Source organism: Toxotes jaculatrix, chromosome 15 (genome assembly GCF_017976425.1).
Source record: "Toxotes jaculatrix isolate fToxJac2 chromosome 15, fToxJac2.pri, whole genome shotgun sequence".
Taxonomy (NCBI): domain Eukaryota; kingdom Metazoa; phylum Chordata; class Actinopteri; family Toxotidae; genus Toxotes; species Toxotes jaculatrix.
This window is the reverse complement of record NC_054408.1, coordinates 18,861,788-18,889,324: the sequence shown is the minus strand read 5'-3', so window position 1 is coordinate 18,889,324 and position 27,537 is coordinate 18,861,788. Positions and strand designations below refer to the sequence as shown.

General features: G+C 39.8%; 1 protein-coding gene across 7 annotated transcripts in view; it reads right to left on the bottom strand.

Annotated features, from left to right (window-relative positions):
• The window catches only part of pard3bb (par-3 family cell polarity regulator beta b), a 185,001-nt gene that overhangs the window by 121,222 nt on the left and 36,242 nt on the right, over positions 1-27,537 (bottom strand). For all 7 annotated transcript variants that reach the window (XM_041057217.1, XM_041057219.1, XM_041057218.1 and 4 more), the window contains exons 4-8: positions 23,128-23,281; positions 16,950-17,044; positions 8,553-8,623; positions 1,411-1,494; positions 131-256 (exon numbers count right to left, since the gene is read on the bottom strand). In XM_041057217.1, the coding sequence (XP_040913151.1) occupies positions 131-256; positions 1,411-1,494; positions 8,553-8,623; positions 16,950-17,044; positions 23,128-23,281 (530 nt within the window). The remainder of the gene's footprint in view (positions 1-130; positions 257-1,410; positions 1,495-8,552; positions 8,624-16,949; positions 17,045-23,127; positions 23,282-27,537) is intronic.

Below are 27,537 nucleotides of genomic sequence, written 5' to 3'. Positions count from 1 at the left end.
ATGTATCTGTACTCAATGTACTGTCTTTTCTCACTATAGACATACACATTTATTTTGTTCTCTAATATCCTTGATGTGGTTTTGTTACTGGACTCATCTCAGAGGCACAGACAAGCATGTGTGCACTCACTGGCTAAATGTCTTGTCCATGAGGTCTGTGTTGTTGATTCGGACGATGCACTCGTCCTCTTGAAACAAGCCCTCCTTTCTTGAGCGACTCTCCTCCTCCACTCCACGGATGTACAGACCGAGAGACCTGAGAGCGAGTAAGGAGAGAAGGGGAGGTTACAAGCTGCGCAAATTGTTGGACATGTTCCCATCACAGTCCCAGTTTCAATAACTGTACACGTGTATGCAAACACAAGGACGCACATTCTTAGAATGACTTGTGACAGTCTGTGCACCAGAAGACTTAACTATCCATATGGTTTGTTTAGACAAGGCTTTGTCAGTTACAACCCCTGACTGTCTGTCGGTGTCCCACTGTGGATTTCTATCCTCGCTTATATGATCCACCATTTGCAGAAAAAATCAGGTGTGGGAGCAGAGTTGTCACCGTTGGGTTAGGAGATGAGAGGACAGAGAGGTAGAACAACATAGTCAACATCACAGAAAAGTACCAACATACACACATGCATTGGCAAGATAAAAAAAAAAAGGCAACCGGACCTGCAGTTTAACATGTGAGAAACAGCATATAGATTTACAGATAGACAGTAAGACTGTAGGATAGACTCAAGAACAATTTCAGCATCCTCAGCCCATAACTTCTACCATTTCCTCACCAAAGCGCAGCTTAACAAAGCAGAGATGATGACAGTGACACACAAAAGACTTCGGCTCCAAAAGGATGAAAGTAGGTTAAGAGGTGAAAGAGATAATGGTAAATGGAGGAAAGAGATAGAGGAGATGTTCAGGAAAGAGGGAGGAGAGGACACACAAAAAAATGGAGAAGAGAGGGAAAAGAGAACAGGGGGGAGGGACTTAAGGAGGAGATTGGTAGGGTCAGGTGAGTCATGAGAACAGCCATAAAAACTCATCCTGCTTTCCTTTAGGAAATCCCCCATCTACTGTCTGACTGTCACACACCCACAGAAAAGCCCTGCATAGCTATGCAATTTTTCCTCCCTTTCTTCTTCTTTTCCATTGTGTGTGTATAAGTGTGTGTATGTGTGTGTATAAGTGTGTGTGAGTGTGTGGTTGCCAGTTCTGTGTGCTGTAGTGCAAGGGACCAGATTTCCTTTCAAGTGCAGAACAGGATTACAAGAACATAACTCTGGGACATACTGTAGCTGCTAAACATACAAGGCTTTCTGAGGTGAAAGGGCAGATCTTTGGCCTTATATAGATGAGTATCTGTTGTTTTTGTGTGCATGCACCTATGTGCGTGTGTGGATGCACACAACTCACCGTCCACTGAGTGATGAGCAGTAGGGAACCACGTGGATTCCCAGGGGACTGTCCTCTCCCAGGATCTCCACTGTTCTGGTCAGGCTATACACATATACACAACACAGAAATCGAATCAGAAAATATTATCAGTATACTCAAATGCAACACAGGTACAAGTTCTGTCACTAACAGCTTTGACTTAGCACAAACACTAAAATAAAATTCCTGCCAATGTTGGACGTGAGTGAGTGTAAAATAGGCCTAATCTATACTTAAAAAATGCTGGACTCTTCTGTTGTAACTATGCAAAGTGATGATTCCAGGATACGGACAAATATAGAGGCAGACCTGAGGCATATAGAGGTCAGAAAAGCTACTACTGATGGAGTGAAAGATGCCTCTCAAAAAAGGGACTTACAATTAAGAACAGCTGATTTGCATAAATCTGAGTGGTCCAGCCAGAGCTCAGACCTTAACCCAACAGAGGTGATGTGGAATGACCTCAGAGAGCCATTCACACCAGACTACTAAGACCATACTAAGAATCTATCTGAGTTGCAGCAGTTCTGTTGGAACAATGGTGCAGAATTCCTCCAGAACATTGTGCAGGTCTAATCTGCACCTACTGAAGCTCTTCTTTGAAGTTACTGAAGCAATTCTGAGTCCTATAGGGACCACCTAACCCCAGTCCATCTCTCTTTAATGTTTTCAGACATAATCTGTATAATGATCAACTATTCAAGGACGAATCTGTGACACAAGCTAACATTACATGGAAAACACAAAATAAAGACATGCTTATGATGCAAAAACATCCGATCAATCCTTCATTGTACACATTTGCTTAGAATATAAAACACGACAGAAAAAAGGGGAAGTAAAAAAGAAAAGTAAAGATAAAGAGAGTAAAGGTGGAGACAAAAAGGCTTTATCAGAGAAAGTTGGAAAAATCTCACACACAAACACGTGTGGTGCCACACAAATACAAACACAGACACCAGAGTAACAACAGTACTGAACATATGTCTCCTGAGGTTAAGTTTGAAAGCTACTATCCTAGATTGATACAGTTAATCACTTTCCATGAATGCATTCACTGTGCTAAAAATACAGTTTTTGTCAGGGACTTAATCCATGTCAATGAACCCAGTCCTTAGAGAAGGGAATGCCAACACTCTATTCAAAGTCAACAAAACTGCAGACTGCTCCGAGAGTGTGTGCGTGTTTGTCAAAACTTTTTTTTTTTGTGCCATTCATCTCTATGGGTTTCTTCCTCTCTTTGAATCTCTCAGTGCCTCTGTCTAGTTTGGATTATTCAAGTGAGTGTCTGCTTTGCATTCTGTCTGTGTTTTAATGTGTGTCTTTGTTTGTTTGATTAGTTTATCTATCAGCGCACAGCCATTAATCCTCTCCTGACCTTCTCTCTGCTCCCTCTGTTTGTGCGTTTTTTTCTAAGTCAGTTTGTCTGAACTTAGTTTTGTGCTCTTTAGTTCTACCCTCCTTTCTTTCTCTCTGTCTGTCGCTAATTCTGTCTGCTTGTTTTGTCTCCATCTCTCTCTGTAGACCATCTCTTCCTAAACCTCCTTCAACTGATAGTAGTGCAGATGCTGATAAATTCCAGTGAGAGGGTGGTTGATGATGGTGGGTGGCAACAGGGGAGAAATGTGAAGTGCAAAAACAAGTTCTCCCCCTCTCTCTCTCTCCATCTCACGCAGACACACACAAAGCTGATGCTGCCTCATCGCCACTCAGCAAATTTGACTTAATCCAGACAATAAGAAACAAGGGACTGCAATAGAGGGGAAGAGAGAGGAAGGCAAGGGCAGAGGGGGGAACGATGGATGAGAGAGAGCAAAAAGTATGTTGTACTACGTACGGGGAGGAAGGTAGGGAGGAAGAAAGAGGGGGAAAGAAGAGAGTGAAGAAAAAGGGGGAGGTTATTAGTAGAGAGGAGAGGAGAAAGAAGAAAAGAATAGAGGCAGTGGGGAGTTACAAAGATGGAGTTAAGGGAAAAACAGGACTAAAATTTTCTTCCAATTCTAAACTACTTTTGACCAGGTTTGAGTGGAGTGGCCGACATGGACATTCAGCTCACCTGGTCCGGCTGCAGAACAGTAAGCTGCTAGCAGTCAGACAGTCCTTCTCTCTCCCCTGGCCTCCATCCTGTTTGGTTTTGTTATATTTATTTGTCTACACTCCCTGCGAAGGTGTTCCTGGCAAGGGGACAGATCCAAAATATGCTGGAGGGATTACATATCCCATGTGACCCGGCTTCACCTCGGGATCTCCCAAGAAATGCTGAAGGTGGCTACAGAGAAGAACGTATGATCTAAACTTGCAGCCATTGCAACCCAGCCCTGACTAAGTGGCGGAAAATGGATAGAGGGAGGGACTATCTGCAAAAAAATATATACTCAAAGACTTGTGTAGTGCACATACATTGCTAATTAGCACTGAACATAAGGTACAGATGAGGAAGATGAGAATGGCTTTAGTCTTGCATTTTTGCACATAAACATACTCAACAAATTGAAAGTCAAGAGATCATCAAACCTAGAACAGACTGTCTGGGAATCATGAATGTCCAAATTTTGTATACCAAATTTTTTATCTAGTAGTCATGGCAATCCATCCAACTTTTGTTGACATATTTCAGTCTTCGCAACGGTGGCGTCAGTTCGACACCACCACCATGGCAAAAAATGACGTGGGGTAAAATAGGAAGAGAACGGGGGTAGAGAAAGGATAGATGTGCAGAAAACTGAAGAAGAAAATAAGAAGACAGAGAGGGGGGAAAAAAGGAAAAAAGGAAAAGAGGGTAGGAAGCAAGGGAGGTCTGGAAGCAAGATATAGTGAAATGAAGGGAGGAGGAGGCACTGAATTAATTAGACAGGGCTAATGAATAGCATTAATATGAGAGGAAAAATAACATCCACTCCTCCCTCTATCCCTTCTTTCTGCTGTGCCTCTGATCTCTAACACTCCCACGAGAACACACACACACACACACCGACAAGCACTTGAGATCCATTTGCATTTCCTTTTTCTATTTTTTGTGTGAGATGTTTGACAGACTGCATCAATGCAAAAAATGAAGTGGGGGTGAGAAAGAGACAAAATGGGTGAGACTTGAGAAACGAGAGAGGGAGAGCAAACGTGAGAGAACAAGAGACGGAGAGAAAGGCCAGAACACACAGAGAGGGAGAGGGAGAAAGAGAGAAGCAGAGAGAGATGAAGAGAGCAGGTGTTCTCTTTATCCACCTGCCACTTCACTGATCCTCAATATGAAAGACGGAAACACAGAGGAGAAATAACAAAAAAGGAGGATGTGCATTACTAAACCACTCTTTCTCTCACTGCATCTCACCCTCTCATCCTTCTTCTTATTTATCATCTCCCTTTCTCTTTCTCTTTATTTTCTGTAAGCTGGTCTTCAAAGTGGAGAGCAGCAGGGATGTAGGGAGAGTAAAGTGAAGGCAAACCAGTGAAAATGCACAATATCGCTAAAGATTAATGTATGCAAATACAAAAATACAGACATTCACACAAGAAATGAAAGTAGACTATAAAAAGTAATTATGTCACGAATGAATGAATGAATGAGCACATAGCTTAATAGTATCAATAACAATGAAGAGTAAGTACACTGTGCTAAAACGCAGCGCTGAAGCTGACCCATGCAGAAAAACGTCATGCACAGTCTTGGGGCAGGGAGTTTCCTCTTGGTCAGACGGGTAAAATGCAGAGTCTCACTAAAAGTAACTACTCAGCACACACAAACTGCAGTAGATTGGCTAGCTAATGTCAGCATGGCAAGTTATGGCCGATGTAGCTACAAGCAGACTAGAAGCCTGGTTGTCTGGCTCTCCTATTACTGCTGTCTCTGTTTGACTGGTAAAAAGGCACTCCCATATGGTTTATCAAAATAAAAGTGCTGACAAAAACAGGAGAGTTGTGCTGAGTTCTTGTGCCTTCGAAAAGCAGTAATCATATCAATGATGGTAACAAACTGTTGGTAGAATTTTTCCATCAGAATGTTTTACCATGGTATATGGTAAAACTGGTATATCAGCACATCTTCACAACTAAATATGTTAAACTAATATTACTCATAATAATATTTATCCTTCATACCCTCAAATACAAAGAATTGACAAAAGGTTCACTGTGAAGATGAAGAATCTGGTGTATTCAATAAGATATCATTAAATATTACCCATGCAAATGTGACAATTAATGGCAATATTGTTTTCAGGTGATTTAGAACACCATTACTTACATATTGTATGGTAAGTAATGAAATTAATAAAGAGTAAAAGTGAAACATGAAAGAAGAGAGTCTAAAAGTGAAGGTCTGCTCCAGTTACACAGCTGGTGCATTAGTTGCTGTACACATGAAAAGAGGGTGGGAGAAGAAGAAACATCGGAACAAAGCTGGAAAGAAGACGCCAAATAGAGAAGAAGAAAGTGAGGGCAGGAGACAGAGACACAGAAAAACAAATGGACAGAGAGAGAGAGAGACACGGCTTAAAGATCTACACACTGACAGACCAAGTATCTGTCATAATCTTAATACCATCACAACAGGCATCCTCACTGCTGATGAATCAGAGAGTTAGGTCCCAAAATGACATATGAATAAACTCTGTTAACCATGGAAAACCCCATTCACATCCAGTTTGTCTTGTGCATCCAGTGAAACCTATTTACCTTTTCACCTCCCAGCTTCTAAAACACCTCCAATACAGAGCCTTATTTCACAAAGAAATATAATATACTGGGAATGCTATTTCAATAAACCAATTTACAGTAAATCTGTTTCCCTGTATAAAAAGGACATTTTGATTCAAAGGTAATGAGTTTTGCAGTGAGCGTGCTGTGTGGTTAAAATGATGATGAGCCATTACTGTATTCATAGGTGGAGCTTCACACTCACAGGTGCATGCACACACACACACACACACACACAAACACACATAAACAGAGACACATACACAGCGGCAAAAACTCATACACAGACACATACACACATTTATTTAACGTATGCTTTACTACTCCAATATTTATAGCTGTGTTCCTCTCCTCATTTTGGACTTTTTTGCAATTTCAAGGATCGTTTCCCCGACGACCACAAAAACCATTATATCACTTTTACATTACTCACAGTTGAGATGGTTTGTGTGTGAGTGTGTGCACATGAGAGGGTGGGTGTGTGTGGGGGGGTCAAACAACTGTGAGGCTGTGTGTGTAATAATAATGAACTTTATATTCACTGCATAGAAGTGTACACTAGTGTTAGGCACAATAAAACTAAAACTGTCAAACAATGTTCTCTGATTGTTCCCATTCAGTTCTTCTGATGAGAATTTGCCTCTCATCGCACTCTATGTCACAGAGTGATCAGGACATAACTCAATATAGAGACGGGAAAAATTCAGTTACTGCCCAGACCTTGCACAGAGAGCGTGCCTCTCCACGCAATACTATGAATACGAGTGCATATGAGTGCATGCGTGAGTGATCTAACGTCTGTGTCTGTCTGTGCTCTGTGGTTGTGGCCCGGTTGCTATGGAGAGAGGCTAAGGCTGAGGTCAACATTATTCTTTGCACACAGCTCTCCCTCTCTGTCCGTACTCGTCCACACAGGGTAACTACGTATGATTTTGTTTCAGTATTTATGAATTAACTATGGATTAATTGCATGACCACAGTGACCTGTTGATTTCTAAAACACCGACTAATACACTATCCATTAACAGAGGTCAGTGTTGTCAGACAGAGCAGCACATTGATCAATGACGTAACAGCCACTTTCTCAAATTTACTGCCGGCCCATTCACCGCCTTGGTTTTGTATTCGTCATGCTAATGCTGAGACTGGCCCTGGCGCGGATGTGTGGGCACTGTATGTTCATTAGAAGACAACTTTGATTTTATTGTGTCTGAGGTAGATGTTAGGTAGCTGTTTCTCTGCTATTACATTGGTAGTTTGTTCTCTGATCAGTTTGTAATGATCTCCAAACCCACAATAACAAAACCCTGGTAAAAAATAAAAATAATAATAATTCTTTAAGAATCAATAAAGCTACAAATTCATGGTGATTTCCAAATGCCTCAGTTTTGGTATGTGATTACACCTGTATGAAATATAATACGAGGTTACATATCATCTAAGGGAAAGTATTACATAGCAAAGGCTACATATGTAATGTAAGGGTGTGTCATGTTACATGTAATGAGGTTTGAGACAAAATAGTGGAGGCAGATTTGAATGCTGACCATTAATGTAGAGGGGGCACCTTAAGCTAAGATAGAACTATGGTAACACACGGAATATTAATGGACTGGTAGAAGCAGCACATGCAACCGTCTTAACCTCAGTTATGCCTTACCCTGATTATAATCATAAACAGAATCAAAGGAGCTTATTATATTGCTCTACATGTTTGTTATATGTATGGCAACTGTGTGTCCTCGCTCTTGTGTTACAATGCATGAGCCTGCCCTCTCATCCTCCTGCCCCACACACTGTGGAAATAAGCAAACACACACATAAACATGCACGAGTAAAAGGCTCACAGGAGACACAGGGCATTCTGCGTCCCTAATACTTAACTAAGCAGCAGTCGTTAGTGTATGCATGTGTGTTGCAGTATGTGTTCACTTGTGTCTGCCTATAAAAGAAAGGCAGATGTAAGTGTGTTTTAGCAGTAGCTGTTTATTTTTGAGTGTGTGGCAGTTAATGCATGTCTTTCTGCATTGTGTGTGTGTGTGTGTGTGTGTGTGTGTGTGTGTGTGTGTGTATATGACCCTGACCCCATTTTAGCAGTCTTTTGTAGTGAGCTAATGATGGAGCTTCTTTACACTAACTATATCAGTGAGGGCCTTGATCTGGATTAGAATACAGCTTTAATGAAGGGAAAGTAGGACAGAGACACACACATAAACATCCACAAACATGAATGTAGACAAACATGCACACGAAAAAACAAGCTTGTGACACACAAAGTCTTAAAAACAGAGTGATAGTGTCCCTTTCTCAGGTTATTCAATCAAATCCATTATCGAGGTTTGTTAACACACTGATTCAGCACGATGAATGGAAACACGGTGTATCCACGACACTGTGGACTTCAGTACAAGAGCAACACACAAACTGACCTGCCACTGAAGGTGTGTTTGCCTTGGGCTCGGTCCACCCCTGCAGGCCTCTCCACAGCGCGACTGGCTGTCTGCAGAGAACACACACAGAACATCTTTCATCTTAGTCAATGATTGGCATTTGGGAAAGAGAGAGACAATACAAGAACAAAACAAAAAGCTCTAACAGCACATTCAATCTGTCAAAAAGTGGAAGGACAAATGGAAAAAAGTAGAGATGTTGTGGATATTGGGGGACATGTGAAGGGATTCTCTAATCACCATTGTAAATAAACAAAAAGCTGTGAATGAGTGACTCAGTGGAGAAATTAAGGGACCCACCCTGTTTTGACTTTAGCTTCTAATGCTCTTCAGCCCAAATGAAATCGTGAGCTCAACAACTACGTCTTTGCAATTTGAAAGACACGGGAACCCATGAAGAGAAGGAATGATTAAATGAGAGAAGCGATGAGTGAAGGAGCCCCTAAATTGATGGATGGATGATGTACAAATAGCAATTAATATCTGAAGGCAAGAAGACAGTGTAGTCAAGCAGTAATAAATAACACTGTCAATGGGTATGGCAACCGAGAGAAAGGAAGAGGGGTGTGAGGAAGAAGGGTGCAAACGTGAGCCGAGGGAGCTGTAATAATTACTCTATACAATGACATTTGGCAGGGTTTGTATGAAGTGTGTGTGTGTGTGTTTGTGAGGACACGGAGAGGTCAGCCCCACAGGGACAAGGTTTTGTGCCATGCCACCATGCAACAGTGACAAGAGAGATGAATTATCTGATAGTAAACATGTGGCAGCATTGTGCATTCACATTCATGTGTGTATGACTACACACAAGCTCCTTATGTGTGTGAGTCCACAGAGTAGACACTGTTCCATGAATATTTAATACAGTCAGACACAACAGCCTGGCCACAAATACCACTTTTGTGAAGCTGATAGCATTTTTGGACATTCTGCAATGTTTTGTAGTTCTTAAATACTGTGAAGGAAAAGTATTGATTTATTTTATCAATAGAGACCCCAAGTCCTTCTGTCACCTCTGGACCAGTGGCTTTTCTACCAGTTTCTGTGTCTTATTGAGTTTTTTTTTTTTTTTTTTTTTTTTTTGCTCAGGGTCTACTATCCATGTTCTCAGATAAATCTACAACAACAGTTGTAATTCAAACCCTTCATGTTAGCACAAAAAAGCCCTCAAGTTTTACCAGCAGCACACATAATATGTCATAAACATCTACTTTAAAAGTCCGATTTCAATTTATTTTCATTCTAAATTAAAGCCAGTCAGGGGGTCGCCACAGTGAATCATCCGAAACCAGCGACTTGCATGTTTCAAATTCGGCACGTTGTTTTACGCCAATGCCCTTCCTGACACAACCCTCTACATAGAAAGAACATGTAAACTCCCGGGCACCCCAACCCCCAAGCGCCCAGAGCAGGGCTCGAACCCGGAACCCTCTTGCCCCCAGGCGACAGTGGCAACCACTGTGCAACCAAAGGCACCTCAAGCATGAACTGCACTATGTAGATAAATTAGCTTCGTCTCGATCATTGTATCAGAATGTCCGTCAAAATCATCAGAATTACTAATCTACATATCTGTCCTCATGGTCCTGTGCGCATGTGGATAGCTGAGCTTAGGCATGCAGTGTGTGTGTGAGCATATGTAGACAAACACACACACACAGGTCAATAAGGCTCAATGTTAGTGGTATGCACTAATGGACTCTTAACATGGCCTTTAACCTTTAACCTTTCACCCTATTGCCATATGACCTACACCACCTGTCAGAGTAGGAAAGAGGGAATAAAAGCAAGACAGATGAGAAAGATGAAAGACAGCAAAAAGAAGATGAAAAACATCAGAGACAATGACTGATGAGAGGAGAGAGAAGAAGATGAGGCGAGACTCAACAGTGAATGACAGACAACAGATACAGTAAACATATGTTTCGGGTTTGGCAGCCTGGAAATCAATTAGTCTGGTCTAGCTGCACATGCTGTCATGTGAGCTTAATTACTAACAGGATGACAGGTAACATTAATTATCCTAACCTCTTTGTCATAACAACAACCACTCATATATTAATTGGAAAGTCTTTGGTCCTTAATTGTATGTCTCATTTAATAAGTGCATGTAGAAATAGTCTCTCTTTCTCTCTCTCTCTCTTTGGAAGAGCGACATCAATTACAAAGGCCAGCAATGTACTTTAATTATCAAAGGGTAATTTAGAACAAGTAAATGAATCTGAACGAATAAATGTGTCCCATTATTCATATTAACCTTACAATAACATAAATAATATGGAAAATTTTAAATTTGTTGAATGGTAAAATGCTTTGTGGCTCGTTTTCACTTGAACAAGCTTTAAAAATGGATATTCACCTGTACTATTTATTTATTTTTACATATATATATATATATATATATATATATATATATATATATATATATATATAGCAGTGACTCGGCATCAAGAGTTTTAAAAAAGATGCTTTAGTTGCCACCTGAACACTTCTACCAGTTACAAGTACTACTACTGTTATTTTAATGAATTAAGTCAATTACATAACGCTAATATTCTTCTTCCAACATCAGCAAAAGCCAATATTCTGGTAATTAAAGACGAACATGCTTAAACCGCTATTAAAGCTGCAAAATTCACTGGAAAAAGAAAATCAAAAACTCTACCATGGATATGTTTCAAGGTTGATCTGCACTGTCAGCCAAACAGCTTTCAGTGTTTCATAATTATATCAAAATGTAAAGTAACACAAACAGCCCCATAAAGAAAGACTATGTATATACATGAGAAGTAAAAGCTCATAAGATATAATGATTGAAAAACCTGACGCTTCAGTTTTGAAGAAAATACAATTATACATTTAAATGACAGCGATTTATTAGAAATATACTGACAACGGCAGGGAAAAATTAATACATTAGTCCACCGACCTTGGACAGCTCAATCGATACTCGTGAGCATTAGGGGCCCTCCAAAAACTGGAGAATAGAGAAGCAGAATTTCCATTTTAACTCAATGATGGATAATCCTACCTTGAATAACTACGCTTCTAAAAAATGGCCTGCAAGCATTTAGTTTTCTCGGTCTAATCTAATAATTGCTAAAAGCGGATAAAAACAGCAAACTATTAGTGATATTACTAATTACTGAATAACCAATCAGGCTAAGTGTTCCCTGAAAACACTCCCAGAGTGGGTATGATAAATTAATAGTGATGAACGCTGGACAGTTTGTGCCTATGTGTATGTGTATGTGTATGTGTGTGTGTGTGTGTGTGTGCGTGTGTGCGTGTGTGTGTTCATCTGTATGAAAGTGATAAACATACACTAATCCATCTTGAAATATCTATGGATGTGGATGAAGAATTTAAATGAATATGTGATAAATACCATGTCAAAGGGCCAGAGGGCTGAACAGGGAAGAAAGCAAAAATGTTCAAAATATAACATCACACTATTTTTTCTATTAAACAAAATCTCTTAATTTATGCAGAATATCACTGGATAAAACTCTAAACTTCTTTTAATGTCTCAAGTCTTTGAGAAGTTTATCAGTTTAAGAACAAATAACATGATGACAATATAATGTGTTTTTGTGTATTGGAGTTAATGTTAACAAATTAATTTGTTAAGTAGGAAATACACATAACCATATCATAGCCTCAATATTTACTTCCCTAGCATGACCTGGGGAAAACAGTGAGTTTCTGTTACTGCATTATTCAGTACAAGTCAGACTCATTTGGCGTACTTAATGAATATGAGCACAGCACTCTAATTGCACACATAGGCAATGGGTAAAGCACAAACAGGGACAAGAAAGGTGTAAACACAAAAGGCCATACGTATGTACAGGTATACAAAATTGTCACTGACAAACATGCATGAAGGGTGCCAGCAAAAAGCCATGACACACACATGCAGACAAAGGTGCACATGTACGTACACACACACACACACACACACACACACACACACACACAGGTGTAGCTTGATAAAGAAGTGCTGCACTGCCTTATTAGCCCCAGTAGTATTCTAGGCAAGAACAAATACTCCCAGCTTGATTAACACATTGTAACTAACCTGTAACCGTGTATGCGAGTGTGTGTGTGTTATAAGCAAGAGAGAAAGTGAGAGAGCGACAGGGAGAGTGATTTTGTGGCTCACTGTACTCATTTGTGCCTGGCATTTAGAAAGGAAGAGCTGCACCACTATATCTTTCTGGGTTGAAATTAAATAAAGACAGGGGACAGAGAGTAGGAGAAGAGACGGAGAGAGAAGAAAGACGGAGAATTACTGCAAGACGAGTACTTTCTTCCCCTCATCGCTCTCACCAAAAGGCCAAGTGACAATTTGAACAATTACCCGGAGCCATTACCTCTATCTGAACCTGGCTGGTTGAGAAGAGACAGACCTATGAGCGTGTGACCGTGTGTGTGCGTGTGTGTATGTGTGTGTGTGTGTGTGTGTGTGTGAGGGAGTCTGAGTGAAAGAGTGAGGGATAGGCACAAAAAGAAAATGATGTATGAGGAAGAAGACAGAGAAAAACAGAGAAAGAATTTCTTTATTTACAGTAATCCCAGAGTCAGCAGGTGGGAGACAGTAAAGCATAGGGTGAAGATGTGTGGCACTGGGGATCATCAAATGGACAGAAAGATGTGAGGTATTAGTAACACAATAAGTTTTTGCACTTATTGTGTAATGAATGAAGTAAACCATATAATTTATGAAGCTCCGCAATGAAAACTCAAACGCAACCATCTCTTTACTAGTGTCTCGCTGGATATAATCATTCAATGGTGCCATTGAAATGACAGTGAAATTTTGTCAACATAAACATATTAACACTTACACATTTACACTTCTTACACCAGGTTTATAGATGTAATAAGACAAGGAAAAACTCAGGCTAATATAAGTTAGAAAACTACTGTTTTGATCAAAGCTGTGATGTTATGTGTGAAATGAGCAACTAGAGAAACCTGAGGCGTTAGCACAAACTGTAAGAAAGAGACAGAAGCACAGCTGGTGTAGTTGACATATGTGTATGGTATCGTGCAGGCGCACCAAAAGACGCACAAAGTCTGGACAGACCTACTGTGTAACTGACACCCAGTAATATTTCATTTGATAGCCACATGAGAGTGAAATTAAACTGAGCTCAGAACAACATGATCCACATTCCTAAGCTTCATCTTACATTTTGTCAAGAAAAGTAAATAGATTAGTCTTGCCAGTTTACATTTATTAGTGACGAGTCCACACCGGGTTTCACTTCCGTTAAACCATGTTTCATGTTACTGAAGACTGCAAATCAAAACAGATTGCAGGTCTATTTCCGATGGATCGTCGTAGTAACTGTGCTGCGTGGAGTCACTATGATTGGGTGAAACAAGCGATCAAATTGTTAACAAGACAATAAATATAAATCTTTGTTGTTAAACTCGTATAGTTGCATAGTCATAAACATGTTAGATCACCCTAAGCAGAATTAAGTGGGGAGACTGGCCACCTCTGAGAACCAATCACATTTCCCAAAAGAACTGAACCTTGCAAACAGGTTGTTCTACAGGGAATACAGTGACGGTTAAAAAAAAAGGATGTTTGTCCAGTGAGGAATCTCAAGGGAACAGTGCTCACCACTCAAGAGTCCAATCAGGCGTGGAGTTCCTTTAACCAGTGAACTTGAGGGATTTGCTGTGTCCTGCCGCCTACAGGGAATATTAAACCGTAGCACTACCATAACAAGCAATCAAAGCTACATCTCCGTGATGGCACACTGTATTACAGTGTTTGTTACCACGTTTTCATAAGTAAGTGCATGTCTGTGTGTGTGCATGATTTGGTAGCGTCACATCTTGTGAAAGTGTGTTTGTGTATAATTCATATAAGAAGCATCACCTGAGACAAGCTGACAAAATAATTGTGAGGAATAGAGGGTAGAAGGGAAGAGAGCAAGGAATAGGAGAGTATTTGGTTTTACTGTCACAGAGTTGGCAAAATATTTGTCTCCTACCTCTCATAAGAAACTCAATACGCTGTGATAATATATAGCAAAATGTTAAGTTTACAGAGTAAACTTGAGAGATGGAGCAGGTTATTCTCAGGACAGTCTGAGTTGAAATAACTGTGGTTCTGTGTCTGTTATAGTCCTTTCACTGTAACTACACCTGGATGCTCAAAACTCGCTATTGTCCTTTTCAAATGTTAATTAAGCTACAGCGGATTAACACAGCAGCTGTTTGTACTGACAATGTAAATGCAATGCAATACACTTTACCTTTTGTTTTTCTACTGATGTATCCTTTGTTTTTCCATTTAGACAGAACACGAAGAAAACAGAGAAGATGAATAGACAAATGTTGTGGCAAAGGACAGAAACATGGAAAGATGTGGAGTTAAGCCATTAGTTCCACAGTTAAAGAAGAAATAGGAGATGCAGCAAAAAACATATATCAGCTTCAGAAGACAAAGAACAGACAGCACGGATCAGCGGGTTTTAACATGAGGTTCTAAGGTCAAAATGCCAAAGCAGACGATGAAGCTGGAGAGAATGGAAGAGGACAGTTTATTTAAAGAGTTTTATAAAAGGAGCAAAAAAAAGAAGCAACAAAATGCTGCAGCCTTCATAGAAAAGAAAAAAGCACGAGCTGTGATTAAGAAGAGAAAGGTAGATTTTGTGGTACAAGTTGAATAGCAGCTAATGTCGTGTCGGCTTTATAGTAGGCATGGACCCAAAGTATTAATTTTGAAACCCTTTGGACAAAGATGTCAAAAATATGATAGCAAAAAGATCAAAAAGTGAAGTCACCGCCAGTGAGGAAGGAGAAGAGGACGAGGGAGTAAGCTGAGAAGGAAAAAAGGAGAAAGGCACAAGTGTTTGCCCTCTGCCCTTTTCAGAGAGGCAGAGAAAGGATGAAGAGCGAGGAAAAAAAAACTAAAGAGTCATTCGTCTTTGTTAGTGGAGTCTGATGTGACAAAGTGTGACTGGATTAAGAAGAATGTGAAGATGTGTAAGCACAGCTCATCCACCAGTCCTCCACCACACACACTATTGACCACAAGGCAAAAAATAAAAAACTTACTTGTTTTATTAGTATGTTCTGATAATTGTTTCCATTAAAAATGAATTGTTTGAGGTTAAACAGTAGGTGTTTGCACATTATATTTTTGAGGTGCTGTATGTATTCTACATAAGAAAGCAGTACAGAGTTTCAATAAGCAAAGCTTTGTTAACTGGATATCTGCTTGCTTATCTCAATAAAATTTTCTCTACAATACAAACTGCTCTGTACAGCATGTGTGTGTCAGTGTATATACGTGATGTGTGTGAGGCTTTCCTAAATACACGAAAAGGCCTGACAAAAAAGAATCTCAGACACATTTTAAACCAATCTGGCACACAACATTTCTGTGGTTGGACTTTTGTAAGCACTTTTTACTTTAACTATGCTTCCAACTGAAAAAGAACAAGGAACTTTATTAATCCCTGGGGCAATCTTTGCTCATACCAGCTGCAAATGCATTAGTAGGCAGTAAAACAATAAGTATACAAAACTACATCAATAACCTGCCCATTGTCTGAGCTTTACCAGCAGTGGTGTGAAAAATGTTAAGTTTGTCCTGGGAATGCTGCTAGGAGAACGGGCAATGGGGTCATTAAAATCAAAGTGTTTATCCCCTTGGGAGTCTTAATGTGCTTAGCATATTTAATGGAAATCTGCCGATTAGATTACAACAGCAGGAGAGGAAAGCTCATAGTGTCCATGAGGATTCATCATAGCAAATCAATATCTTCCAAAAGCTGATGAAGCTATGTGAGCACATGGAAGAAACTGACTTAAAGACTATAGGGAAGAAATTTCATGAAACAAATCAGTTTGGCTTGTTCATTCCTTGGGTTTATAGGGATAACGCCCTCAGTAAATTTAAATGTAATATTTCAATTAATGTCTTCTGTTTTTTTCTGCTCAGGCTGAAATTTTGACCCAATACAGGTGCTAAACAAAAGCTTAGTGCGTCGCAAAGATCATTCAGAGAATCATCCAGACATAGCTGGATGTGGGCCTACAACTTTTACCAAGAATGTCATCCATGATTGCAAACAGTATCAAGCATTTTTCAATTGTGGGGATAGACAAACACTGCAGGCTAGACATGCATAGCAAGACTATAGACGTTAAGAAGTGTTTCAGTGTTGGCTGTTATATACACTGAACATCAGACAGGTTGTCATCACTTGGTTATGGGTGCTTGTGTGTGTGTCCATTAGCATTTGTGGTCTCGGTGACACAGGAGCAATGTTCCTATGTGTTGTGTGTTCCAATGTGTGTTTCAAACTGTATGTGCCATTTTATTAAATTGCCTTAGGGTCTTACCATCTCAGCAGCGTCTTCATTGAGGGAGGGTTCGGTCTCTGTCGGCTGGGGGCTGAGGGCTGAGTCACTGCTACTTCTCACCAGCAGGGGGGTGTCTGTAGAAAACACAAGGACACACACAAATGACATGTTAAGATAGCTTTCTTCATTCTTATCCATGAAGGCCTATTCTTAATGATTTGGGTGAATATCAGAACTGTGCATCTTACTGCACAAGCATTTCACTACAGCACTCTGAATTTAGCTTTGCAGCTAAGGCAAGTTGAAAAACAAAGATATGAGTGTGTTTATACGGTATGTCTGTATAGACTGAATAACTACTTAAAATGTTTAAAGTAGATGTTTTACAGCCTGTAAATCTACCACTTTTCCCTATGTCTTTGTTTATAGGAAGTATCTGCTGGTGACATACCATCAGTTGTTTTAGCTGCAGAAAAATGACCAGAATGCATGACCAACAACAATGTTAATAAAATTTATTTTATTTTTTAAAATTTTATTTCTGTTTTAATCCACATTAATTCTGTGGTATTTTTTTAAAAGCGTACTCTTTTCCCCTCAAGTTTCCTCTGGTAAAAAAAAACAAAACAAAAACAAGACTGACAAAGAATAATGAAAAAAAAAGGTGAGAAATGAGAAAGTTTGCATCTACAGCCAGTCTCTGTGATACATGAGCAAGATCCACACACACACACACACACACACACACACACACACACACACACACACACACACACACACACACACACACACACACACACACACACACACACACGTAACTGTCTTAAAATTGCTAATGCTATTTTGATGGAGTCACAGTTCAGCAAAATTCATGTCTAATAATAATCTTTCAAATGACAACATACAGACTCTAAGCTAGTCATGGCACACTACAGACACACAGAGTGTGTGCGTGTGTTTCGTTGCGAGTGTCAAAGCGTGATGAGGAAGAGAGACGAAAGACGAATATTCCTTTGTTGTGAGGTTGGCAAAATGAATTTCCACGCTGTCATCATCATGTACCTGTGACATCAGTCCAAGACATGTCTTAGTGAGCTTTCAGACAAAAACAAGAGCATCCTGACACTCAGTGTAACAAACTTGGTGAGAACACAACGCTTACCATTAAATTAGTTAAAGGCAGAATAGAAAACACAGTATGAGCACATATAAATGTAAATGTGTCTGCAGATGCATGTGTATTTATCGGGGCTTCGGCAGGTTTTAAATAGACAAGCCTTTCAAAGCAACAGTACCCAGAACTTAATTTACAACAAACTTAATAAGATTTAGAAGTTTTTTGTTTTTCTTGTCAGAGTTTTTCAACAGTGGAAACTCTGGGTTTTCAAAAAGTTGCATTAAAATGACAATGAAGACACACATTTACAGAGACAGGATTTGTCACAACAGATGATATTATTTGCATATTGCCAACTTCATGGAAGCTCACATACATTTACCATTTTTAGCTTGTTTTAAAAAAAGAAATGAAGAGCAATACAGTGTTATGACTGGTCCGTGCACATTTAGCAGAGGATAAAATTCAAAGAAAGAAACAACGAGAAAACATGAACCTAAAATAATTACCAAGGGAAAAACTTTTCATAACTACTTCTTTTACTCATCCAAATTTCTCAGCATTACATTAATGTGACATTAATGTGTGTTTGTCCATATCTGTAGATTACATGCTATAGCAGCAGCATCATCATAATGCTCATTCCCGAATGCTGTTCTGGGAGATGTAAGTGTGCACCGCTCACTGTGTTCATTACATCTCTAAGGAGCAGATCTGTGTGAGAAGTTAATGAATGATCCCTTTCCTTCACATCCCTTCAGTGAACCCACTGGTGTTCATGCATCCAAATGGCCAATAAGTGGCTGATTTGCCGATCCCTGCGTGCATGTAGGTAACATATGATAGTGTCTCCCTCCTCTTCACATCTCATCAGCCCACTGCATAAAATCATCATTTAAGAAAAGCTGATGGATGAAGCACGCCACATTATTGCCTATGCTGCTGCTGGAGCTTGGAGAAATAGTGAAATGGAGAGAAAAGTCAACATTGCAGAAAGCCGTGCAAATAAATAACATTTATACCTGGAGGTTTTAGTCTGATCTGTGTGGTACATTCCCAATCCTCAAATCTACCATCCCCATTCATGGGGCCCATCAATCCATTTATACATTAAGAACATTGTCATGTTAGCTTCTATAGTTCCGCTGGGAATAAAATGAGAAAGGTGGTGGAGAGGGTGGAGGGAACTCTAAATGAGTGGACTCCTCTGAACACATGCCAAATGATATTTGTAGGGTCATATATTGATTGTCACAAAATGGACCCTTGGTGCTCTTAAGACTGGCCGGGGGGTATGGATTACATCAAACCTAATCAATTCATCTCTTCAAGGAAAGGCAATGAAAGTGGGGATAAATGGATGGAGGACAAAAGACACAAAAATGAGAAACAGAGGGCAAAGACAGAAAGATAATTAGTGAGATTTATAGGAAATGTACAAATATAGCTAGATGCACTTTCAGATAAGTAGCAGTGTCTAGCAGCACTACTGTCTATATGCCTCAAGGCATTTTAAGATCAATGCCTTTTACAGGTCTTCTAAAATGCACAGTAATGTTTAATTATAGATCACATAGTAATCTCCACTTCCCTCTATTTCCCTCTATTTAACTTCAGTAATACTTCTATATAAAGGTGGACTAGATGTCAATACTTTATTGATAGCATGGTAATAGCTGGGTACTGTCTTCGATTTTTCTTTTTGGAAAATATGTAAAAATGGCTTGAAATATGAAAAAAATGTACTGTTAAATGGGCAACTGAACAGTAAAGGCTTCAACCTATTTGGTTATTATATCAACATTACAGCTAACCTTTTGATTGAGGGTAAATATCTTGTAAAAGTACCAGCTGTCATCTCTTAAATTTTATCAAATTATACTTATATATATATATGTGTTGTTTTAAGCAGTCACAAACTGTAATTTTTGACTTTTTGATCCTTTCAACACCATACAGTTGATACAATCACTCAATGACCACTGATTATCTTTGGCTCCAATGGAAATGCCCAACCTATGCTTTCTACTGCAAATTATGTATCCTTCCTTAAGTTAAGCAGGGGTGCTCATCAACACTACTGTTTTTTTAGAGTCTTTCATTGAGACTGAAGCATAAAACATCATGTAACTATGTTACCTCTCTTACTGCCTGACAAGTAAAGAAAAACTCCTCAGCAGAGAGATGGGGGGCACAAGGGAAAAGAGACAGAAAAAATCAAAGAGGCAATAAAAAGAACAAAAAAGGGGAAAATGGTCTGTTAACAAGAAGAACGGAGGTGAGTAACAAAGGAAAGCGGTGTAGAAAAAAGACGAGAAAGAAACAAAAGAAGATTAAGACGGTGTGAAGAGAGTGAGCGAGAGACAGGTGGTTAGAGTGAGAGGCAACATTAGACAGTGATAGAGTCCTAAGTCTGACCTTCCCAGATTGACAGTGATAGTCTCCAGAGCTCCGTTACCTCTAATCCCCCATGACAGTCACACATTACCACAAATCTCTGCTGACAGGAGACCATACTAAAACAGACTAAACTTCCTGTCTTAACAGTGTCTGGATCATACAGCTAAGGCCCCCTTCACAATTTAGGAAGGTCATACAAACTGAAACGTAAATTCTGTTATTACTGTCAGACGTTAAGCAAGTAATATGCGTGTGAAATGAGGAGTAGGAAAAGGAGTTTTACTGCAATAATCTACTATGTAAAACTGTGCTTATGATTTCTGATTCAGTCTGGGAGTCGCTGAGCTAAATAAAGTGTTAAACATCCTTCAAGTTGACTGAGAAATTTCGATAGCACCATTCAACACAAGGATCGAAAATAATTAAACTTGTTGATAGAGCGCAGCTTACAATAGATGGATGAGCTTTATCACACTTCATTTGACATATTAATGACTAATATTGAAAACAACCATGACAAATTGTGTTTAAATGTCAAGCTAGTCAAACTAGATGTTTGCTATCAAGTGTTTAAAAAGGTAGATGTAGAGAGGTGGGATCTGCGATTAGCTAAAAGCAGGAGACAACTGGAAGCAATGCACAGGTTTTGGCAAACTGTAGGTACACACAATCCATCAGCCTCACAGTTTGTTATGGTAAGGCAATTTTAAATTTGGACAAGCTGCTGTGACAGCTCTAAGCCCTCTCACACTCACATCTACAGTATCTGTACTGAACAGGCACTTGACTTGAAGAAAGACAGAGAGGAAGAGATGAAGAGAGGGAGATAAAGAAAGGGAGAGAAAGACAAAGTGGAAGACAGAAAGAGAGGCGAGGAGAGGGGTACGGAGAGAAAGGAAAGGTCATGCAGATAGATCTGGCCCATGTAACAGTAACCAGACACAGGCATCAGTTTTTGCTCCGCAGCCTGACAGAACACATACACTTCCTGTCTTCTCTTTCTTGTCCCTCTCCTCATCTGATTCTCTTTAATCCCCATCTCAGTCTGCATCTCAGAGACAATACTGTCAACATTTCAGCTGTCCTCATCTTATTTTCATCAGTGTCCCACAGAAAATGGCAATCACAGCTTGACCTTTGTCTGTAATATAATTCACTAAGTACAAAACTAACATCATTCCTACTGTATTGTCTACAAAACATACAGTGTAAGGTTCTTTTTCATTACGTTTTCAGTTTACATATCATTCATTTTAGCCATCTATCCACCTCTCCAAAATGGTGACTTGACCGCTATCCTCCACGGACTTGACCTGGCAGTAAACCTCCTCATCAAAACTGAGCTTCACTGAACCTGTTTCTTGTTTAACATCAGTTATGGCATTGACCTGAGTATGCACTGACCCACAGGTTACATCTAAAAAGAAAAAGGGTTCGCGAAGGACTTTTTTTTTTTTCTTTGTTAAGTCACAGGAGTCATTTCAAACAGCACTTAGACAGCGTGACCTTGGCATCAGAAAAACCTGCCTGAGTCAGCCGTGGGGGAAGTACTAAAAATACTGAGTTTGGTCACAGAGTAGTTGTGGTTGGCCTGTCTTGTCTTCAGAGGCACAATATTTTATCTAATTTGGATAAACTTTTGTGATGCGATGACAAATGTCAGAGTCTTACAGAGGTTAAGGTCATTGCTCTCCCTCTACAGAGAACAGAGCTGCTACACTAAGCGATCACTTTATTAGTAACACCATACATCACAATGTTCACATCATTCCTGTAGCTTTGTCAGCTGCACGTTCATGCTGCCAATCTCATGTTCTACCACATCCCAAAGGCGATCTACTGGATTCAGATCTGGAGACTCGGCTGTTGACATATGGCATGTGGGGTCCATGGATTCATGTAGTTGACACCAAATTCTGACCCTACCATCTGCAGCCTCAGCAGAAATCCAGATTCATCTTCAGCTGTTCTGATTTGAGCCTGTGCCCGCTGCAGCCTCAGATTTCTGTTCTTGGCTGACAGGACAGGAACCCAACATGGTCTTCTGCTGTTGTAGCTCATCCACCTCAATGTCTGACGTATTGTGCATTCTGAGATGTTTTTCTGCTCACCAGTTGTAAACAGTGGTTGCCTGAGTTTCCATAGCCTTTCTGTCAGCTCCAACCAGAGATCGGAGATCAGCTGTTTCAGAAATACAAAGCAGCCCATCTGACACCAACAATAATGTCACAGTCAAAGTCACTGAGATCGCATTTTTCCCCATTCTGATGTTTGATCTGAAGATTAACTGAAGCTCCTGACCTGTATCTGCATGATTTTATCCACTGAACTGCTTTGTTATGTTATGTCCCATGATTGGCTCATGGGAGATCTGCATGAACAGGCAGGTGTACATGTGTTCCTTACAAAGTGCTGGGTGAGTGCATTTCATAACTTTGAGATGATGAAAACATTTTCTTGCTTCTGCAATTTGTAACTTTCAATAAATTTCAAAAGTACTTGCAAATCTCACAGGAACAAACACAAAGCATTAAATTATGTTTAAAAATTATAAATATGTGAATTTTCAATTTACATGTAGACCTGCAAAGATAAAGATTTCCTTCAATTTGATTTTTGGGGGTGAACTTGTCTAGAAAAGAACAGGCCCAATGTCAAGGTTAGAGCAGGCATTACCAACTTAAATGGAAAATTACTCACTGGACTTGAGCGCTGAGGAATTCACTTCGATCTCTCCTCCTGTGATTGGCTGGAAGACAGCGAGCTCAGATTGGTAGAGGTCAGGGCTGGGGGCTAGGCTTGTGTTAGCCACACCCCTCTGCTGGGCTTCCTGCTCCTCATACACCGCCATCAGCTAAAAAGAAAAGCACAATGTAGCTGGTTATTTTTTAATTACTTCTATTCTTTTCATCCATTATGAATACAGTATCTGATCACAGTGGAGGAGCAGGAACTTTTTTCTACTCCCAACTCACTCATCTCACACTGAGAGAAAAGGCGCTCCAGTTGGTATTACAGCCAGTCAGCAAACTGCTGCCCTTTACTCAAATTATACACAAAAAGCCAACTTTTAGGGGTAACACGAATTCATACAAAGTCACAAAGAAAATGGTAACAGAATCAGCCATAAGCAGCACAACCAGAGACTGACTTGTCTTCTCAACTTAAAAATATTTAAACTTGACAAGAATTTGCAGTAATCAGAAGGTTATCAGAAGGACTACAGTTACTGAATGTACACAAACAGCCCTCTGATCGCAATTCTTCAAAATAAAGCAAAAATAAAGGCTACAGCATTTAGTTTATAAAATTTTGATTGGTTGTGTGTGTTTACATGCACAGAACGTGTGTGTTACCTTGTGGATGAGGACGCTATAGAGGACGTCCAAGGAGCCCAGCATTCCTGTGACAGTGTGTGTGTGTCTACTGATTACCAGCTGGCTCCATTCGTGTCTCCCCTTTGCATGTGTGTGACACCCTGCTAGCTCTAACTGTGTTATATAGTGGAATCCCTGTCCATTGAGTATTGCACTGAGTCTGCGTTTAGCCTAACATAGCACACAGCTTGTCAACACAGTGTTCTAGGGGCCTCCACGCAAAAGCTGAATAGACCTGAGTGTCCCTGTGTGTATATATATATGTGTGTGTCGTGTCTATAGCGGTCAAGAGTAAAGAAAAGGGACTTTACCAGTAAAGCCAGAGGCTTCCTGCTACACTGGAACCCACAAGTGTGTGACATACTCTCTCACTCACACATACACATGCATCCTACAAACAGGCACACACCATGTAAAAGTCTTCACAATAGTACACACATTGCTGTAAGTCATTGCATTGTGGCAGAAAGGCAAAAGTAATTAAGCTGACATTATGAAAATGCAACTGTAAAACAAAAATAAACAATAGCAACATTTTGTACTAAAAGCTCACACAGGTGCAGGTATAAAGAAGTCCAGCCCTGGCATCTTTTTCCAAGGCCAACCTGATAATTAAAGAGGATTTCCACTGGAAGCCTCTTCATTGGGTTTTTAATAAACTGGGAACAAGAGAACCATAAGAAAAGCTCCACAGCAACACTGAAACATTAAGTTTGACAAGACAATTACGCAAATGAACAAAAGTCTGACCATATTTGAACCACACAGACTTTAACACTGCCACATGCAAAAGTCAAAACAAAACCAAATAATTTCTTGTTTGTTGTTGCTGTTAGCTGTACATAATGTTCACATGTAAATAAAGTACACTTAATCTTGGAATTCTTCCATGAACCCGTTGAATTAATAAACAAACAAACAAAAAAACTGTCCCCTATACACTTGTGATTCCATTAAACCCATGTGAAGTATTTTTTTAAGAAAAGCTTCTTTTTTAAATGCTATCTGTGTGTAGATGTGTTGGTTCTATATACTATAGGCGCACTTCTTTTCCAGCAAAACCTCACCAGGCAGAGAGCAGCACAGCATCAAGTTATACAATATTGCACATTTCTCACCATCTTCCCATCCATATCTCACCAACTACTCAGAACGACTGATGCCTCTCAGTCTCTCACACATTCATGTTCTGCCATATTCCCTACTTCCATCTGTCTCACACACACCTTTCTCATTGTCTTGTTCCATCTTTCCTCTTATAACAAACCTGATGTTCTTTTATGCTCTCTCCTTCTAACTTGCTTGTTAACTATCATCCTTTCCTCATCCCATACCACCTCTTCTGTCCCATTACTTCATTTACACGCCGCTCTGTCACGTGCATGCTTGTAGTATAAAGCCTTTTGTTTAGTTGTGCAACTACACATATTTAAGAAAAACTGCTCACAATCTTATCCAGATTCAGTAAATCTGTCTGTTAGAGAGAGGCAGAACAAGACTAATAGCTTCCAGATAAGCACACAAACACACACACACACACACACACACACACAGTGGTGGAGGAGATTCTTAAAAAAGAACATCTGAAAGAATGACAGGGAGAAAAATGGGAAGACAAATCCAACATAGCCTTGCTGAGTTTCTTAAAAAGCAGAGTTGGAAAGAAAGGAAAGACAGCTAGATGAGACAGGGGAGGACTTGGCCTCTGTTCTCTCCGACAGGAGACTCAAAGACCTGCCAAACAAAATGACACCGCAGCCTGAGCATGAGAGAGAGAGAGAGAGTGAGGGGGGTGAGAGACAGAAAGGTGAGACTGCACAGAGTGAAAGCACCGAGAAAAAGAGTGAAATGGCCATGAGGAATGAAAGAGACAGCAGCTGAGAGAGAAATATAATGATAGTAATGAGGGGGACTGACAGATGTGCTGTACTGTAAAAACCTTTGGGATGTGAGAGTAAGACCAAAAAGCAAACCTGAAACTTGACATTGTCTGTGAGTGTCACTGTGTCAAGTGCAATGATGTGTCCATTTTTGACAAAATGAAAAGTTACATGCTGCCAGCGCTGCTTCTATTCCTCTTACACCACAAGCATTTTTTCTGGTCTCAAGACTATATTGTAAGCTTGTGAGTAGACACCTCATGTCTTTCAGCCTTTGAGTAATAAGTTAATCGTTACTTTTCCCAACTGTGAACTGCTACGAGTGTGTCTCCATCATGCTATTATGTTACCTATAATCTTCTCATCAGCTATCCTGTCATCAAACTTGACAGGCTAGAAGATAAAGATGGTAGTAAACTGGTGTTTTCTCTCCCTCTCTTTATTTTTCAGTTATTTTTCGGTTTCAGTTTACTGTCAAATTTTTACTTTGATCATGTTGCTGACAACCTCATGTAGAAATGCCTTTATCCATTTGTGAGCTTGAATACTTGAGCTCAAAAATGCACCTGAGAAATAAGACTTCATTTTGACTTAATTTGGATTTGGGAGGATGTTCTAAACACTGACTATGGCACAAACCACATCAAAGTGTGGTTTGTTTCCATTCTGCTGAAATACTTCATTCATATAAAAAATGAAACTTTAAAAACAATTAAAAAAAGGTTCTTCTGCTCTCAGGAGGGTCAAAGGTAGGTTCAATAACTCTACTCTACAGGCCATAGCAATGCTGTCGCCCATAAAGTAGGGTGTCTAACTTGTGGACACCTGAACAGGACAGAAGGCATCCTCAGGGCTGACTCCAGCTTGTTAAATGTCCACACTCACAACTCAACTTTATAAAACTTGTAAAACTTCTTATAAAAGTTCATCTGTAGCTAGAAAACTTAACCAGTTGCCAGGGATACACTCTGGCTGATGAGATTACAGTAACATCAGTAACAGAGGCTGAAGGGACAAGCTGATATTACAACAATAACAACAATAACAATAATGGTCTAATTTGTCCCACCCACACAAGTGCTACAAAGCAAAGAAGTCAATAAAGCACAGCCTGGGCATGCTTACACAGTCTTGAGAAATCATCTAATCAGACAACATTAGTTAAAACACCTATGTGGGTGGACCACGAGTGTGTAGAGGATTTAAAACACTAACTGGGAGATTGATATTGGATGGTCCAAGTGCCATTTGGGGAAAGATTGTGTATCATCCAACATGAACGTACAGTGCTAGGAAATGACACACACCGTCACACACGGCTATTAAAATCTAAAATTTCTTGGTTCACTCACCAACTAGTAGTGCTATTTCAATGAGCTACAACTGATATACAATACAATGAAGTGCACTGCTCAGCATCTCCTAAAGTGTGTGTGTGTGTGCGAGTGTCGGAGAGGGGATGAAAAAGTGCAGAGTTGGTTCCTATCCTCTTATTAAAATTAAAAGAGCACATGAAATTGAGATAGATAGATTAATAGCAGTTCAGGATTTAAGTGCATGACATGGCAACAGTACATGATCTCTCTCTCTCTCTCTCACACACACACACACACTGATTGATTAGTGTGGTGTCGATCAATAAAATGCTACAATCAGCCAAATGTATGAGCATATACACAGCTCACAGACAGAGCACACAAAACAATCTTTAAATATGCTTAAGCTATAAGCATACCACTGAGATTTGATTTCCACTCATGACTACTTACCATTAAAAAAAATCTGTGTGTGTGTGTGTATGTACTCTGTCAGCAAAACGCTTAGCAATGACCACTCCATCACCATAGACTTAA